Raw genomic sequence first — 19,248 nt, forward strand, 5'->3', positions numbered from 1 at the left:
CTTTCTCCCCTGGGCAACCAGGCCTGGAGTCCCAGACTCCACTCAGGGGAGGCCTTGGACTGGCTCCGAAATCTGTCCCCGCGTACCAGACACGGTTACACCCAAATGCCTCCCATGCCCAACCTGGCCTTCTGGCTTGGACGGCTCCCTCCCAGTTCCTGAGGGCTCCGCAGAAGTGGCGGCAGGGCCCAGTGGTCAGGAGTGTGGCCCCTGGACCAGACAGGCTGGGTTCAACCCCAGTCCTCCCTTTCCCAGGTGTAACTTTGGGCAAACTGCATAGCTTCTCTGTGCCTCGGTTTCTTCACCTGGAAAATGGGGATAAGGCTTCAGAAGGGAGAGATGAGGGTTAAGAGTATAGTGCTTGTAACAGCCCTTCAGCACAGGGTCTGCCTGGCATCGAGGAGGATTCCCTCTGTGGAGTAAAATCCCATTTAAAATTCAAATTAACCTATATATGCATAAATAGGAGCCAGTAGCACATAATACAGACAGAGAGACCAATTCATCTTTTTTTTTTTTTTTTTTTCCCCCTTGTATTCCTGCCCCAGGGGAATTCTTGCTCCTGGAGCCTGAGACTCCAGGCCATTTCCTGCATCTTTAGAGGAAGGAACCCTCTCTCCCCACCCCCAATGCACCTGAGCTGGCTTGAGTAGGGCTCCCTTTCACATAACCAAAAGAACGGTGCCCAGAACAGCCTTCCTCCTCCCGTTGTCCATCCTAAACTCCAGCCAATCAGGACGTGGCTCTTTCTCAGCCTTGAGCCTTTCCTCCATGCTCCCGTCCACACCAGGAACAGCACTGTCCACCAGGCCCCCTCCACCTCCACCAGCGCCCATCACTGGCTGTTCAGAGCCCCCATCCTAGAGCTCACATCTCCACAGCCTTCCCAGGCCACCCGGCCACAGACCCTCCTGCTCCTCCCCAGCTCCACGGGCATCCGATGGGGCCATCCCAGCCCCCAATGGCAGGCCAGGCCAGGCCCCATCGCTCTGCAGTGCCAGCCCCCGGCACAGCCCCCGTCCTCTCTGAGCTGTCTCCTCCGGTCTAGAAGGGAGACATCACTGCCAGCGTGGCCCCCGGAATGGAAATACCGTGCAGCACCAACCAGAAAATGTGTGCCATGACTCGGCAAAGTTTAAAGTGCTTTCAAAACATCCAGACACTTTCCCAGGAAGCTCCAAAGAATGTAAAGTCATTCGAAGATGAACGTGTATCACTCTGTCTTCTTTACAATCCTCTGGGAACTCTGGAGAACAGAAATTCCAAAGGGTCCCACAAACACACCAGCCGCACGAAACAGGCTCTGGGAGTTACCTGGCAGGCTGAACCTTCGTCTCAAAGGAACAGAGGCAGCACCGAAGTTCTCCCAGCCTTGCAACTGTTTCTCGAGCGTTAGGTTTTAGGGCTTGGAAAATGTATTCTCTCCAAGTCTGCCCATAAAACTATATCTTAAATGTTCTGTGGGCCATAATAAATAATTTACATAAAGGGTCAGTTGGATGGAGCACAGCAGGTTACCAGAGGGAAAAACACAGTGCAGTAAGCAGCCCAGGTTTAATTTGACCAGCCAAAGTGCTCAGAGCATCATTAGGCCACACGGAAAGGAAGAGAGTCATCTTTTTTTTTTTGCGTTCGGGCCTCTCACTGTTGTGGCCTCTCCCGTTGCGGAGCACAGGCTCCGGACGCGCAGGCTCAGCGGCCAGGGCTCACGGGCCCAGCCGCTCCGCGGCACGTGGGATCCTCCCAGACCGGGGCACAAACCTGTGTCCCCCTGAATCGGCAGGTGGACTCTCAACCACTGCGCCACCAGGGAAGCCCGAGAGTCATCTTTTTTATACAGCTCCCTTCACCCTCCGTGTGAAATCATGATGGAGGGGGGCTGTGAATTATGGCATCTTCAGCTAATTTTACATGACACAGATAAAAATGACTTTATTTTTCCTCGTGGAAAATAATGAAATCTCCTTTCCCTCCCTCCATCCATGTCCTCTATCCAAAGGTTCTGCTAATTTAAAACATTTGGTGGAAAAACAACACTGAGGCATTGTTCTGAAGAAAAGAAAAATTCTAATCACTTTGAGTTTAATTCTACTGTGCAGAGAAGAATATGAGCTTATCCTGGATGATGGCACAGTGACAAAATGAGTTAATTACCATCTCATCGTAAGATGGATCTACTTGTCATGGGGACAGGAGCCATTATTTCACACAAAATAATGACCCAGATAAAAAAGGAATGGCTGTAGGCAGTAGCTGCCAGTGACACAGCTTCATCTTGGCCTAAGTGAATGGCAATTAACAAGTGTCACCACTTGTTATACACACACACACACACACACACACACACACACGTATACATATATAGGGACCAAACTATTCATTAAATATTTACTAAAAATACACAAAATAATTTTTACTGTCTTTCTTACCAGGGAACTCCTGTAGTCTTCTACCCGTGTGATGACAGAAAAATGTACACATGTGTGCAATTCAGCCATCAGCTGCAACAGCTGTTGACCTTGCAGAGAGGCCCCCATTCCTCTCCTCTTTGCACCAGAGGTGGTGTTTTCTCCAGAAATCATGTCCAACAACAGAAAAGGGGAGCAAAGGGAAGGGGGCCCAGTCCCATCATTTTGTACCTCTTCTCCCGGTTGTCATGGCCACTGGCCTAGAACTAGAGCCACAGCCAGCAGTGACAGCCAGAAACACTAGATCCCCCCAGGTGGAGCCCCCGGCCACGGACCGACAGGGCAGGGCCAAATGGCCAGGCCACCTCAACCCCTGGGTTCTCCAGAGTGGGGAGCTTCCCTTCCACTCTGCTGACCACAACCATGAACTATGTCTCTACTGAGAGAAAAAGAGGTGAGAGACTCCGAGGTGCACACCTGGAGACCAATTCTGGCTCAGAAATCTCAGTGCTCCCTGAGTGTGCAAGTTGTCTAATCTGCCTGAACCCAGTCATTTGTATGTGAAAACCAGGGGTACAGAGGCACCCTGTGCCTGATGCACAGGCAGAGGCAGGTGGCACGGTGGGCTTTAAAGTTTATCATCTTCAAAATGTTAAAAACATAATCGCATGGAGATGATCATACTAAGTGAAGTCAGCCAGACAAAGATAAATATCATATGTCACTTATATGTGGAATCTAACCAAAAGATACAGGTGAACTTATTTCCAAAACAGAAACAGACCCACAGACACAGAAAACAAACTTATGGTTACCAAAGGCAAAGAGAGGTTGAGGGAGGGATAAATTAGGAGTTTGGGAATAACATAAATACACTACTATATGTGAAACAGATAAACAGCAAGGACCAACTGTACAGCACAGGGAACTATCTCAATATTTTGTAATAATGTATAAAGGAAAAGCATATGAAAAAGAATATATGTGTGTGTGAGTATATATGTATGCATGTATATATACATATACATGTTTATAACTGAATTGCTGTGCTGTACACCTGAAACTAACACGACATTGTAAATCAACTATACTTCAATTAAAAAATACTTTTTTTAATGTTAGGAACAGAATTCTTACACAAACATAGAATGAGCAGGTGTCAATGATCGATTTAACCAATTATTGAATAAATCATGAGATACTGCCATGTGTACACACACACACACACACACACACACACGATCAGTGGGGGAAAAAGAATGTTGGGATAAAAGTAAAAGTTAACACAAAAGTGGCCGATGTCCTTCAGGGCATATAAACCATAACTCTGAGGTTCTGTCCTCTGTGGGACAGATGCCCACCTGCCCTGCAGGCACTGCAGACACACGGCATCTGAGTGTCCACTCAGCAGGCTGTTTACGACCTGATATGGCCACAAGGCAACGGGTCAGTCCTGCAGTGATCTGGTTTGGTTAAGACAAAAGCGCCAAACCACATGTTTTTAAAAGAGCCTGTTTGATAGTATGGCCAGAGCCGATGCCCTCATCTTACCAACCCGCCCCTCAAATAGTCCAAGCATCTGAGTCTAATTACAAAACCATTTCTACAACTATTTTTCCCCAGTGCTCAGATCACGGGGTAAATCCCACCTCTAGAATGCCCCTACCAAGTTTAGGAGAACATTTTATTTGCAGCTATCCAAAGAAGATGGCCCTATTTATACAGACCTCTCTCTGAGTTATGAAAGCACCCATGTTCTCAGGCTTAGGCACGTGTGAACTAAAACTGCTTTTCCTCCCACTTAAAAATGATCTGAATTCTACCATAGCAGGAAGAGTCTCCATCGTCCTAGTAAAATTACCCAAATGTCTGACCTAAGAGGTCATCCGATTCCTGGGCTACGGGTCTCGGCTCCCATCATATCCGAGTGGTTATTCCCAGGGCCTTGTAGAGCCTGAACACTCCACAAATGTCGAAGAGAGGGAGGCAGAGAGTGAACAAAAAAAAAAAAAAGAAGCACTGGTTGTTTAAAGGGACCATCTAATTATTCCACTTTTCTGCAGAACTTCTCTCCACGGCCTCCTGTTGCTTTCACAGCCGAGTTCTGGCCCTTCCTTCCACCCCTCATGGCCCCTTTCTTGCCAAAGGTCCTCTGATCTTTTCATTCCCCTCAGGCCCTCACACATGCCGCTTCCTCTGTTGGGAGGGACCCAGACCCGCCCACCGCAGGCCCATCAGGCCTAATCTTACTGTCTCAGCCCGAGGAGCCTCCCCGATTCCCACACCACACCCTGTCTGTCTGCTGCTTCCCTCCTGGTCATGCTGATCACTGGGGTTCAGAAGAGCCTTCACCCTTCACTGTGAGGACACGAGGGCAGGAACCACGGCTATTTTGTTCTCTGCGTGCCAGCACCTAGGACTATTTCTGCTCTGACAACAGCCAACAATATTTATTAAAGAATTCACTGATTGACTGGATCTCAGACAAACCACAATCATCCCTACATGATGGGGAACTGCCAATTATTTTGGGAGACTGGGAATGGGAGGACAAGGCAAGCATTAAGCGATGAACTTAGCCCCAGTTTGGGCAAGGACATTCCTCCTACGTAAACATCAGCGTATTGAAACTCAGCACACCCTGCAATTAGGCAGGAAACCTCATATGGCTCAAAGAAAAGTTCAAAACCAGACATATTTCAGGGCAGAAAATGAACCCCCTGCAACGAGGCAATTTTCCCTGGTATGATCGTATGCCAGTGGTCACCGGACTGTGGCACGCTCCCGCTCTAGGCAAGAAAGGGGGCTCGTGACAACGAAGACCCACAGGGGGAGTGGAAGGTGGGGTCTGGGGGACTCACACCACCCTGAGGATTTGAAGGGGGTGCTGGCAGTGGGCCGGCAGGCCTGTCAGCTGTTAACGCCACTCCAGCCCTAAAAACATGGGGTCTGCCATCCTGGGAGGAGGGGAAGCCACCTTGTTCCAGAGCCAAGGCCAGCCTGAGTGGGAGTGGACTGCCCCCATGAGGCCACCCAAATTCCCAGGTCAGAACAGGCCTGGGGAGTGCAGCCCACCTGCCCTCAGCCAGCCCCCAGCCATTCACTCAGGCAAGCGCTCAGCAAGCCCGTTCAATTGCACCCCGACTGCGGCACTCACCTTCTTAATGAACTCTGGGATGATTTTTTGGTCTGTCAGGTGGTCTAGGGAAGAATAGCAATCTAATTCCAAGATGTAGCCTTCATTGTGAAGATCAGTGTTCTGAGATCTGAAAAGAGAAACACACACACGCACACAAGTTAAGATTTTGCACAATATACATATTAAAAAAAAAAAGAATCACTGGGTGTTGAATGAAATCCTAATTTCTTTCCTGAAAGTAACTGTCAAAAAGGCAGTTCTGAAAAAATAATTTATGGTTAACAATTCAAATAATATAGAGGGACCTATTAATACTTCATGGAAAGACCTCCAAGACATATCATCAAGGAAAACACATCATTATAGAATGATGGGTTTAGTACAATAAGGTTTATACCTTAAACAACACACACACACACACACACACACACACACACACACACACACACACTCCAGTAATGTATATTTCCCATTGGCAAACCAATAACAGCAGTGACCTCTGGGGGGATGTTGAGGGCCAGTGTGGGAATCGGGAGGGGATGGTGCTGGTGATCAAAAGTGACTTTGGCTGTGTCTCTAATTTTTTCACTTTTTTGGAAGAGAATATATTCACGTATCACTTAGAAAATCAAAAATTAATTTTTAAAAGACTTTTAAAGGGTTCAACCCCTACAGAGGGCAGTCCGGCAAAATCTATCAAAACTAAAGATGCATGAAGAAAAAAATATAAGGCAACTGAGGTAGAAATCCTAGGACAAGAGCGGAGGTGAAGGGCTGTCTGAAGCAAACACCAAACACCTTGCAGTCGAGATGGAGGCGTCCAGCGTGCCCGGTCCCCGATCACTGCCACCCCACCAGGTGGTGGGGCTGCTTCCCCATCCCCCTCATATGGATGTGCGAGTGACCCAATGCTGGGTGCGCTTGGGACAACCAGCAGCAGGTGGTCGCCAGAAGGAAACCCCACCACTCCGTGTCACTCCTTTGAGGGACCCCTGGGTGACACGATGGGGCTGATGGACTCCTGGGAGGCACGTGGTTGTCAGAAATTGAAGGTGATGGGCTGGCTCTGCTGGACATCAGACAACAGGAAGTGAACGTCAGTCAAGGGCCAGCAGACTGTGCCCTTTCCTCGTGGGAAGGGGGACATGGAGACCAGGGACGGGCTCTCCAGGACTCACGCCATGTGTACAGCAACTCCCCACTGCCGAGGGCAGAGCAGGGCCTTCCCAGCCGACTTAGGAGGGTCCCTACCGAAGAGGGGCCCCTGCAGCCTCTGTGAGAGCAGGTGTAGCCAGGACGGGTGCCTTCATACTGAATTCCTGAGACACGTATATCCCCCCAAATAAACAGTTTCTGAATGCCTATTTGCTATAATATTTTAAAGATGAATTTCTAGGAGTCTTATATATCATTCAAAGCAACTTATGCTGCCATTAACCAGCTGAGTATGATTCACACGAAATTCAAAAGTGGAAAAATTAAAGAGGATTTGGTTTTCCCCAGGTGTGCAACTGCGATTGGGTAAGGAAATGTCAATAATTTATTTTATTTTTCTCTCTAACATATCCTTTCAGGGGTAGGGACTGAGGTACATCCTTTTGAAATGTAGAAGAATCAACTGATTCCAAACTGGCCAAACTGGAATAAACTAATTCCAAAAGAATCAACCAATTCTGAACCTCAGCCTTCTCGCCTAAAAACTTCATCAGAGATTAGACACATGTTCTCCCTTTTTCCCCCATGTTCTTACTCTCTCCCCACCCTAAACAAAAGACATGTTAAGAGGAACTAAAGCAGAAGATTCCAGGCTTTTGAAAGAGAAGACTTAGTCAAGATACTGCCATATGCATCGTGTGGGATCTCAAACAACAAAGATAAGAATAGGAGGAGGAAAATAGGATGTGAAATCCCTGTTGCTGTCACACAAGGACTAACACCAAACTGTACAAGGTTATTTATAAATACCCACTGACATTTTATTTTATTTTATTTGTTTTGTTTTGTTTTTTTTATAAATGTATTTATTTTTATTTATTTATATTTGGCTGTGTTGGGTCTTCGCTGCTGCACACAGCCTCTCTCTATTTGCAGTGAGCGGGGACTACTCTTCGTCACGGTGCGCGGGCTCTAGGTATGCGGACTTCAGTAGTTGTGGCTCGCGGGCTCAGTAGTTGTGGCTTGCTGGCTATAGAGCGCAGGCTCAGTAGTAGTTGTGGCGCATGGGCTTAGTTGCTTCCGGGGCACAACATTATAAATCAACTGTACTTCAATTAAAAAAAAGAATCCTTCAATAAGAAACCAAAACAATAAAATAAAATAAGTCAACACTGTATCCACTCTGTAAAACACCCATAAAATGAATGGAGGGAAGACGGGTCTGTCTTTAAACAACTCACAGGCCAGACTCGCTAGACTCGCAAGGGATAATTGTTAGTACAGGATCTAATAACTCTCAGCTTTGCTTCTAGAACAAGAAGTACTCTGAGGAGGAAAGCAGCTCTGGTTCATTTTATCAGATAATTAACTCAGTTACATCTGAACTGAAAGAAGCACAAAAGGTGGACAAAAATAGGCTTTATTACAAATTTTCTAGATGAAACATGAAAACTCACATCTCGGCCTATGGTCACTTCAAAGCAAAGCCATGCATATTGGAGGAATAGGTGAGTAACTAAAGGTCTCCCCTGCCTTACAGGAATTACCTCCACAGTTTAAAATGAAAGGGTTGGAACACTGGAAGAGCGGCTGCAGGGGAGGGGTGTGGCAAGGACCCCTGACTACTCAGAGGACAGATGCCCAAGCCCTCAAGTCAGCACTCCGTGAGGAGTGAGGCCAGAGCTGGGTGGGTGGCACAGTCACACAGAAAGCCCCTCGCTGCCAGCAGCCCTGTGAAAAACTGTATCAAATCCACAAAAGCTTGAAGCTTGCCTACAGGGCTGCCAGTGGGAATATCTGGGCTTCTCAGAACTGGGGGAAGTTGGGTGGAGGGAGGGCAGTGACCGTGGTTGCTCTAAGGTGACCCCCAATGACCTTCCTTTTCTGGTGTTCATGCTTTTGTAGAGTCCCTCCCCCTGAGTGGGGGCAGGGCGTGTGAATTGCTTCTAATCAAAACAACTAGGCAAAGGGATAGGAGATCCCTCTCGTGATGACGTGACATCATAAGACTCAACCTTCGCAGATGAGAGCTAGTCCCTGCCCTTGCTGGCTGCCAGGCTGCCAGGGCACCGTGGGGGAAGTCCCTGGATAACAGCCATCAAGAAACAGAGATCTCAGCCCTAGGAGATGAATTCTGCCCACCACCGAATGGAGCTTGGGAGCAGACCTTTCCTCAGTCAAGCTCCTGATGAGACTGCAGCCCCGGCCAATACTTCCACCACAGCCTGATGAGACCTGAAACAGAGAGCCCAGAAAAGCTACAGAAACTGAGATCATAAATGTATGTTGTTGGAACCAGTAAACTTGTGGTAATTTATTACAGAGCGTAGAAAACTCATGCAGTTGCCGAGCAGGAAGACACGGCAGCTTCACACTCAGACCAGGCCTCCTACTGGTGGCTGGGTCTAGGCTCAGGCCCCATGATCCAGCCAGACACCTGAGAAGAGCCTCTGACAGGTGATGAGTGTTTCATGTTCCAGAGGGCAAGAACCACCCTGGCATCAAGAAGCAGACATGCCCTAGAAGTGAGTCCAGGAACCATGGCCTGGCCCCTGAGGGACCACAGCACAGGGGAGTAGATGTCCTGCAGTCAGTCAAGTTCCTAAGAATCCTTAAAATGCATCACTGGCTGAGCAGAGATCTGCACCCTCCTGTGGGGGAGGGGAAACACCACTTATGTTTCCCCAAAGGACATGTCCTTGTGTTGTCCTGGAAAAGGATACTGGAAACCACCAAACATCCACCTGGTCTGAAGCCCACTGGCTTCCACTTCCGGAAGGGACAGAAAGATCTGGGTCTAAACAATTAAAAAAAAGAGGGACACAGAATGCACTCTGGAGATGTAGGATTAACTACCTGCCAAAACCTCCCTTATCTAAAAATTAACAGTTAATACAGAGATTAAATGCTCTGAAAAGAGCATTGCTAACAATGAAATATGCTTCCCCGTCTCCCTGCATACCTCCCCTCCATAATTTCCTCTAGATTTACTAGTTAGAGGCTGCAGGTCCTAAAGCTAACTAGAGGTGGATCATTTCCCAGCTGTGTGCCTTTGGACAATTTATTTAAACATTCTATGCCTCAGTTTCTTTCACTGTCAAATGGGAATATTATGAGTAGCTATCTCTTGGCATCTTTGTAAGGATTAAATAAGACAAAAGCATGTAAAGCCCTTAGCATAGGGCATGGCAAGAAGTCCGGGCTCAACAAATATTAGCAGCTGCTGATCTACTTCTATCATCTGTAAGTGCATTCCTAGCCCTTTTCATAGTTCCTAATTACTCATTCATTCAACGAATATTGATCACACTACTACTTTGTGCCAGACACTCTTCTTTAGCATCAATAGACAAAAGAGACAAAAATCTCTGCTCTCACGGAGCTCACAACCTGGTGGAGGGAGACAGGCAATAAACAAGAAATACTCATGAACACAGAGAGTATGTTCAACGGTGGTAAGCATTAAAGAAAAAAGAAACAGCAAGGTGTACAGAATCACGAGCAGTGGGGAGCTGCAGTTTTTATGAGGGTGGTCAGGGCAGCCTCAGTGAGAAGGAGACACTTGTAATAAAGATCTATGGGAGGTGACCGTGCTGACAGCCAGGAAAGAAGCTTCCAGGCAGAGGAACAGCCAGTGCAAAGGTCCTAAGGTGAGATGGTACAAAAAAGCCCTGTGGCTGGAGCTTAGTGAACCAAGGGCAGGAGATGAGGTCGGAGAGCCAGAGGGGAGCCAGAGAGTGTAGAACTTACAGGCCACGGTGAAGACAGTGGCTTTTACTCAGAACGATAGGGGAAGCCCTTGTTGAACAGAGAAGTGACACCATCTGATTTATTTCATTTTTATAGAAGTATAGTTGATTTACAATATCGTTGTTAGTCTCAGGTGTATAGCACTGTGATTCAGTTATATATTATATATATATATATATATATATATATATATAAAAATAACTTTTTCAGATTCTTTTCCTTATAGGTTATTACAAAATATTGTGTAGAGTTCCCTGTGCTCTACAGTAGGTCCTTGTTGGTTATACGTTTTATATATAGAAGTGGGTACATGTTTATTTTAAAAGGAGCCTTCTGGCTGTAGGCGGCAGCTAAGAGACTGACCCAGTGGTCCAGGCGGGAGGTGATGGTGACGCCAAGGTGGCTGGTAGCAGCGTAGCAGCGCTGGGAAGTGGTGGATTCTGGATATACTTTCAAGGTAGAACCTTCAAGACTTCCTTATGAACAGAACAGGTTGTGAGGTGTGAAAGGAAGAAAGCAGATGATGATGGCTCCAAGGAGTTTTGCTCCAGCCACCGAGAGAGTGGATGCTGCTGCCACAACTATGAGGGGGAGGCTGGGGCGGGAGTGGCCACAGGCCTGGGGAGGAGATCAGTAATTCGGCTTCCTAGGTACTGAATTTGACATTATCCAGCAGACGGCCAAGGAGAGATATCTGGTAGAGAGCTGAATACATATTTGAGTCTGGACTTCAGGAGAGGGGGCTGGAGATGTGAATCTGGGAGTCATCAGCTTCCACATGGTATTCAAAGCATGAGACTGAATGAGATCTCAATTAATATATAGAGAGAAGAGTCAAGGACTGAGCTTGGGGACCCTCCACCATGAAGAGGGTGGGGAGAAACGAGGAGAAAGCAGCCAAGGAGACAAAGAAAGAACAACCATGGGGGAAGAGAGAAAACCAAGGGAATGTGCAGTCCTGGATCAAATCAAGGAAGCACCTCTAGGGGAGGGTAAGAGCCACCCTGTCCACTGCTTCAATCAACATATTTACAATCTTCTCTTCAATTTACTTATCCTCTTGAAATCCCAAGAGAGAAACTGGATTTAATCCACCCTACAGAAAAAGGTGCGAAGAAATCAGTTCACATTTAATATTATATATGACTATCCTGTTACATGGGCTGACTGTCAAATCATCTGTCGATTTGGGTTCTGAGTAGCTTGGCTCCTTGAAAAAAAACCATCTCTGTGCTGCTGGGTCATTTCTCTGAAATGGCCTGGAGGGAGCATTAACTAAAAAGATCTGTGACCCATCTCACATCTTGGGGTCCCCACCTGCACACACTGGAGAGTTGAGAGGGGTTTATTTCCAGCCATTCCAAAGGAAGTTTCTAAAAGGAAGAGGGAATGAAAGTATATCATGGAGCATATAATCAAGGTCCTGAAAGCCAAGAATAAGTAAGACAAAATGAATTCAGATTCTCAGAGCACAGCAATGTCAACAAGGCACATAAACAGAGCACTCCTGACCAATTAAGACACTGCAGAAGCAGCTAAGACCTCACAGTCCAGCTAAGTTTTCAAAAACCATCGTAACATGGCAAAAAAATGCGTGGTACCCTAGATTGGGTCCCAGAACTGGGAAAGGACATTAATAGAAAAATTGATGAAATCCAAATAAAATCCACAACTTAGTTATTAGTAATATACCAAAGTCAATTTCTTAGTTTTGACAAATGTACTACAGTAATGTAACATATTAATGATGGAGGAATCTCGGTGAAGGGCCTAAGGGTTGTGACTTTTCTGTTAAATCTAAAATATCCCCAAATAAAAGTTATTGAAAAAAAGAAAAAAAAGAAAGAAAGCCATCAGACACTCTGGGGGATGTGTATGTTTGTTTGTTTTGATTCTGTAATATTTATTCTCAGAGTCAGTGTTTCTAGTCCTAAACTACACCAACACCCCTGCCTGACTATACTGTTTATGTAAGAGACCCCTCAAATCACATGAAGGCAATGACTGAAATAATTGGGTTTGGGAGACAAAAGAATAATCTCCATTGATGTGCCCTAACTTTAGGCCCTGGACCAAGCCAACAAGCAATCCCCAGGCTCTGTGCATCAGGCCGGGTGTCCCGTCGGCCAGGCATTGTCCACCCTGGTTGCATTCAACCTTGGAATCACTCAGTGAGCTCCCACAAATTTTGATTTAATTGGTCTGTGGTACAGCTTGGGCCAAGGGGCTCTAGAAACTCCCCAGTGATTCTAATGGGCAACCAGAGTGGAGAACGACGGTCTAGGTGGGCTTTGTTGCAGCGGCTGCTCTCCTGGAGATTTTCCTTGGCCGTAACCGAGCAAGTCCACGGAAAAGAGGAAACACAGAAAGAAGGACTTGTAGAGACCAACAATGTAGACTCCTAGCCCCTCAGAAGAAGACAAACCTCCCAGAAACAGGACCAGACCTTAAGGAAATATAAGAATGGACAACTCTATCTGTGCCTCTTTCAGTTAGAAAAACTCAAAAGTACTTCCCACTTCTTGCTTTCCTCACTCTCCTTATGTTTCATTGTGCTAAAATATACATAACATACCATTGACCACTTTAGCCATTTCTAAGCATACATTCAGTGTCGTTAAGTACAGTCACAATGTTGTGCAACAGTCACCACCAACCATTTCCGGAACTCCTTCATCATCCCAAACAGTCCTTGCTCCTTTGACACCATATAAGTGGGACTTGGGCCAAAACTGAACATGAACATGTAGGAAAATTTAGATAAATGCTTCTCAAACAAACACACGAGAGCAGATTCAGATACTGCGCATTTGTGCACAAACCTTTCCTAACCATAGGGCAGGGCAGCAAAGAGCCCACATGCCGAAGTACCTCAGAGGTCAACACGATTGGCCCTAGACATCAGAGCTATTTAAGACCATAATAAAACACCACCTATTCCATGTCATGTTGCCCTCATTACTCAGACACAAACATCAGCTGTCATAAAAACTGTGCACAAACTCCTCATGTCACCACTGCCAAGGGTTGTTTGGTCATTCTCCAGGCAGTTGGAGAGTCAGAAGGTCAAACCAAGGGAAGCAAACTCAAAGGTCCACAAACACTGAGTGAAAGAGGATATTTTTTGACCAAAAGACATAACCTGATCACTTTGTTCTCATATAAAAGATACAGAAATGGTCTTCATGTCCACCAAGAAATATGCTCTCTCCTATTTTTCTCCAAACACAGAGTCCTGTCTGACTCCCTTCCACATTCCCATTTCTGAGAGCGACGTGGCTACAGAGAAACTTGACCCACCAAGGGAAAAGTCCCAGTGCACAGGTGATGTCAAGTGGCACGGCCGAGTCACCCCCATACTGGGGAGCCGATGGGAGCAGTGGAAACCATGGTGAGCTGGGCAGTTTCTATCCCAACCATTACTAGGAACTCCAGGCCGGGGTTGCCAAATCTTCTAACTTTTTTAAAGGAGTCATTACATCATGTTTTTTGGTGTCCACAAATGTCAAATTTTGGCTCCAAACGATGTTTATTACTATTAAGTAATCCAACACCTTTGGGACAGAATCTGACCTCTGGACCATCAGTCCCAGGCCTCTGGGTTCCATACACGATGCTCCAATGTGAGTCACAGAGGCTGGATGCCAGGCAAGAGATAAGAGTGAACAGATTATCCAACTGTATCATTGTCAGAGTAACGAACCCTAAACCCAAGTCCGATATTTCACCCATTGTAATGACCTGGCAGATTCTTCTCCTCCCCACTCCCCATGACCGTGGTCAGGACATCGACACTGACCCTGTCTGATTTCACAGTGGCTGGGACAGAACCCTTTTCTAAGCCATTAAAAAAACATGTTTGCAAGCAAACACTTTATGAGTTACAGTCATAAAGGGTTAATCCTCAAATTATTCAGATCAAATGTCAAGCAGTAAGCTGAATACCTATTTTGGTCTCATGGACAGAGCTGAAATCAGGCCACTAAAAAGCAGATGCCTGTTTATAGTCTACTATAAACTATCCTTTTAAACAATAAACATGTTAATAAAAACTATCATACACACTTCTTTTAAACAATAAACATGTAACAGATCTCACTTCAGCTCATTAATCCCTTAGATAACTTCAAAGATCATGAGTTGAAGCAACATCTTCTTTTTCCCAGGACACAAAGCACAGTTTGAACTTGAGTTATGAAAAGAAACGAGAGAGAATGTGCAGTTCATCTGTAGGGCTATTTTTGCTTCATTGAGGAACAATCAGAAAGAAATGGTGACAAACACAAACTTAGATTACTAGGCACTTCTCCAATGAGAGAAAAAAAAAATCACTAAATGTCAGTTGACAGAAGCAAATTCTCTATCTCTGGGAAACAGGACGGAATTTTCAGATTTTTCCCTCAAGGCAATGCCAGGTTCAAGTAGAATGATCAGAATGGTGTGGTGTTGTTGTTGTTGTTTTAAAGGAGTAGTAGGGAGGAAAATGAACTACACATCTGAGAAAGATCTATCCGTGAAAGGAAAAGAAGGCTTTTTTAGTTTCATGAGCTTATCACTTGCTTGGCCACTGACCACAGGAAGGGCTGGAGTTATATCCTCTCAAGAAACTTACAGTCTCATATTTTGTTTAGTGAAATGTCAAAGAAAAATACTGCATGTTATTGCTTAAACGTGGACTCTGAAAAATAAAACAAATTGGTGAATATAACAAAAAAGAAACAGACTCCCAGATATGGAGAACAAACTAGTGGTTACCAGTGGGGAGAGGGAAAGGGGGAGGGGCAACATAGGCAGAGGGGCTTCAGAGGTACAAACTATTGGGTACCAAATAAGCTACAAGGAGATATGGTACAACACAGGGAATATAGCCAATATTTTATAATAACTATAAATGGAGCATAACCTTTAATTAAAAATTGTGAATCACTATGCCGTACACCTGAAACATATAATTTTGTAAATCAACTACACTTCAATAATAAAAAAAAAGAAACTTAGAGTCTATGGGCATCTAACTACCCAACACTGCTATTTATTCTAACCATAGAGAAGAGCTATGAAGGTTCAGTTGCTTCCACAGTCAGGGATCAGGGAGTTTTAAAAAGCAAAGAGCAAGTAAGCAGAGTCTTTGAAGCTGTGTGAAAATTAGTCATGGGACAATGGATAGGCACTGAGAACAGAAATTAGGAAGGATCTAGATGGAAAAAAAGCATGAGTTACATGGTGGAACTAATAAATAGGTCAGTTTGGTAAAAGATACGTGAAGGTGAGGTTTGTTTATGCTAATTCGGCTGGATCAGTAAACACGAGCCTCGCGAATGTATGGGTGAATTTGCTATTGGAATAGATCTGTTATGTGGGCCCTGCAGTGCTGGCTGGAGCAGAAAGTGAGAAATGGGGTTGGAAAGAAAGGACAGGGGTGTGTCGCTACAGGACGGGACTGGCCTTCATTCTGAGCTAAAGGGGAGTCATGGATGGTCTTAGGTAAAAGAAGATAACGGAAGTACAGATATTAGGAAGATTAAGCAAGCAGCATTGCGTATGATGGAGGAGGAGTTGGAAGAACATTTTAGGAGAGCAGAAATGAGAGCTAAAATTTTTGTAGAGGAAGTTGATGGATGGGAGAGAGAGTTGAGGTGTGTCTTGTCCCTGCAGGTGCTGGTGGTTGGGTTGGGGGAGGGGAATAAACTGTTGCTCCCAAAGATGCTCTCAGGTCAACGGGGAAAAGGTTCCAATAATCTCTGTGACCTCCTCTTTGCAAAGTGAACCAAATCTACAAAAACAAAATGAGGTTGCTGGAGTCAAAAGTTTCCCCTAATAGTGAAGCTTGAGAAATGCTGGAAGAAGAAAAAAGTCAAGTAAACAAATCCTAGTGAATCTTTCAATAAAGCACCTAATTACAGAGTTTATCAGGGGAGTGCTGAAGTAGGAAGCAGAGAGAAAGAAACAACTCGTAGATGGGTCACTGGTCTTTCTTCTCCCTTCTTTTTTCACCAGTAGACATGCACCCCATCTGTGGATAAGGGTTTGGTATCCCCTGGAACATTCCAGAGATGATGGGGGAGATGTGCACATGATACTCTAACCACACACTCTCCCAGGGAGCTGTGCACTGCCAAGCGGGTGCAAGGCATCATGGGCCCCTAACGAGCCACGGCTGCTATTTATTCTAGAGAAATCTTGCCACATCCTGCCTCACTCTTTACTGCTCGAGCCGGCTCTCTGGTAGATAAGCCATCAGTGACTGCACAACACAAGGAGTTCACCTTTAACCTTAAAAGGCAAGAAAAACAAGTTTTACCCCCAGTGGTCCCTGTATAATGTAGCTGTGAGAGAAATTCAACCCCACCACACCGGACTACAGCAAAGAGGACCACCGCCACACGAAATCGGACTTGGGGCAGGGTCCTGCTTTCTCATGAACCCTGCAAGGCTCCTCACTGACTCTGAAACATGTGGAAATGACAACTAGTAGTACTGATGCATAAATATTATTTCTTCACAAAGATAACACTGAATAAAGGCAGGTCTGCCTGGTACTTACTGGTTCAGAAAAGTCACATTTTCTGCAAACAAAAATAACAGCAGTAGCCACACACGTGAATGCCCTTCTTAAGACTCTCACCAGCCACGTCCAGCTGAGTGACAGGAAGTCTCTTCTTTATTTACGGTTAACGCACACATCCCTATTCAAGTTTGCTCATCGTTTCCTTCTTTTCTGGGTCTTCCTACCCGCACCCTCCAACCTGCTGAGTTAAGACGATGGAAGTGTTCCATCTCTGCACTGCCCAATACAGTAGCCACTACCCGGATGTTGCTACTGAGCACCTAAAATGTGGCGAGTGCCACTGAGGGAATGAATGCTTAATTTTATTTAATTTTAATTAATTTTCATTGATAATATGTGCCTAGGGGCTCCCTAACAGAAAAGCACAGTTTAGCTCCGTTCTGAAACTTTGATGCACACATAGATCCCCTGGGATCCGGTTAAAATGAAAATTCGGAGTCAGCAGATGTGGGTGGGGCCTGGGATCTGCATTTCTAAGAGGCTGCCGGTGCAGAGACCAAGGTAAAGACTGGAACTGCTTCTGGAACCACCAGTGTGACCTGGAAGCCTCGTGAATGGGTGGTCTCCAAAGCTTTTGATCACAAAACCCTCAAGTAAAAGTCCCCTGAGTACTACTGTACCAACATCTTACCTATGTTAGAAAACAATGCACACAAAACAAAACATTTAGAAGAAGAGAAACAGATGAAATAAGCAATATTTTAAAAGTGTAGTCGCAATAGGTCCCTATTATTAGTAATTAATACTCCAAGGCATAAGATACACTTGAAATGAGATTCACTGTTAACAATCGTGGAAGTAAATCCACATTGCAAAATGTCTTCTTGATGATTCTAAAATTCTTTGGCCATCTTTTGTCAGATTGGAATAGGTAGGCATCGATTTTTTTAGGTCACCAAGGAAGCTCTTACACACAGTGAGAGAAGGATCGATGTGGCCAGTGGTGTGTGTGTGTGTGTGTGTGTGTGTGTGTGTGTGTGTGTGAGAGAGAGAGAGAGAGAGAGAGAGAGAGAGAGAGAGAGAGGGAGAAAGAGAGAGAGACAGAGGGAGAGAGAGAAAGAGAGAGAGAGAGGGAAAGAGAGAGAGACAGAGAGGGGGAGAGAGGCGTGGTGTTCCAAGGACAAAGAACAAGATAAGGGAGGGGCGAGGGAGGAGAATTTCACATTTACATTACTTGTATTCTGTGTTCTCTTCAATCTGCAATGAATTTACAGGAATTTTTTAAGCCATGTGTTTATTTCATCAGGGCTAACTTAGTTAAAACTACAAACATAATCCACAAATCCACTTCCCTGGGTTCTCAGCTGCAAGTGTTCCTCTGACCCCAGTCTCCTCCAGGATCCCCCACCCCCACCCCGTCACACCCCACTTCACACAGACAGGGACCCTCTGACATCTACACCCAGCCAGGGTATCACCTTCAACCTGAATGCTAAATATTGGTAATGCATAATTTCTCTCCTAATTTTTCAGTATAAATAAACATACACAGAAGCTTCAATTCTCTTTCAACATAGGTATGTGGTATGTCTACCACCTTTGGTAACCACTGGTCTAGACGGTGCATAGAATTTTCAGAATAATCACAAAGCTCTAGAATAAAAAATGTACTTCCAACAATAATATTGAACTCTATGATCTTAAAAACACCTGGTAGAAATTCTTCTCAGATTAGTAAGTAAATGAAATTACAATTTCAACAGGGTTTACTGGGAACTGAAGAAAACGGGATTAGCACAAAAATCAATCAATAGATCAAAGGAACAATAAAGAATCGGGAATAAATTAGGGTGTATGCAGAAATCCAACCTATGATAAAGGTGGCATTTCATTCACCAAGTTAGGTTAATACAATAAATGCTGTTGACAAAGGTAGAAGAAAATACAGTTAGGGCTTCCCTGGTGGCGCAGTGGTTGGGAATCTGCCTGCTGATGCAGGAGACACAGGTTCGTGCCCCGGTCCGGGAAGATCCCACATGCCGCGGAGCGACTAAGCCGGTGAGCCATGGCCGCTAGGCCTGCGCGTCCGGAGCCTGTGCTCCGCAGCGGGAGAGGCCACAACGGTGAGAGGCCCGCATACCGCAAAAAAAAAAAAAAAAAAAAAAAAGAAAATACAGTTAGACCCCTTACCTCACACCCTCACACTAATCCAGTGGTTCTCAACTAGGGGCAGCAGTTTTGCCTGTTCAGGGTCATTTCATAACATCCGGAAACATTTCTGATTGTCA

At 45.4% G+C, this 19,248-nt stretch overlaps 1 protein-coding gene across 2 annotated transcripts in view; it reads right to left on the reverse strand.

The window, feature by feature from the left end:
* RFTN1 (raftlin, lipid raft linker 1) overlaps positions 1 to 19,248 on the reverse strand; it is a 205,274-nt gene that overhangs the window by 89,549 nt on the left and 96,477 nt on the right. For both annotated transcript variants that reach the window (XM_059065039.2, XM_059065038.2), the window contains exon 4: positions 5,566 to 5,674. In XM_059065039.2, coding sequence (XP_058921022.1) covers positions 5,566 to 5,674 — 109 coding nt within the window. The remainder of the gene's footprint in view (positions 1 to 5,565; positions 5,675 to 19,248) is intronic.

This window comes from Kogia breviceps, chromosome 5 (assembly GCF_026419965.1).
Source record: "Kogia breviceps isolate mKogBre1 chromosome 5, mKogBre1 haplotype 1, whole genome shotgun sequence".
In the NCBI taxonomy this organism is placed as follows: Eukaryota; Metazoa; Chordata; class Mammalia; order Artiodactyla; family Physeteridae; genus Kogia; species Kogia breviceps.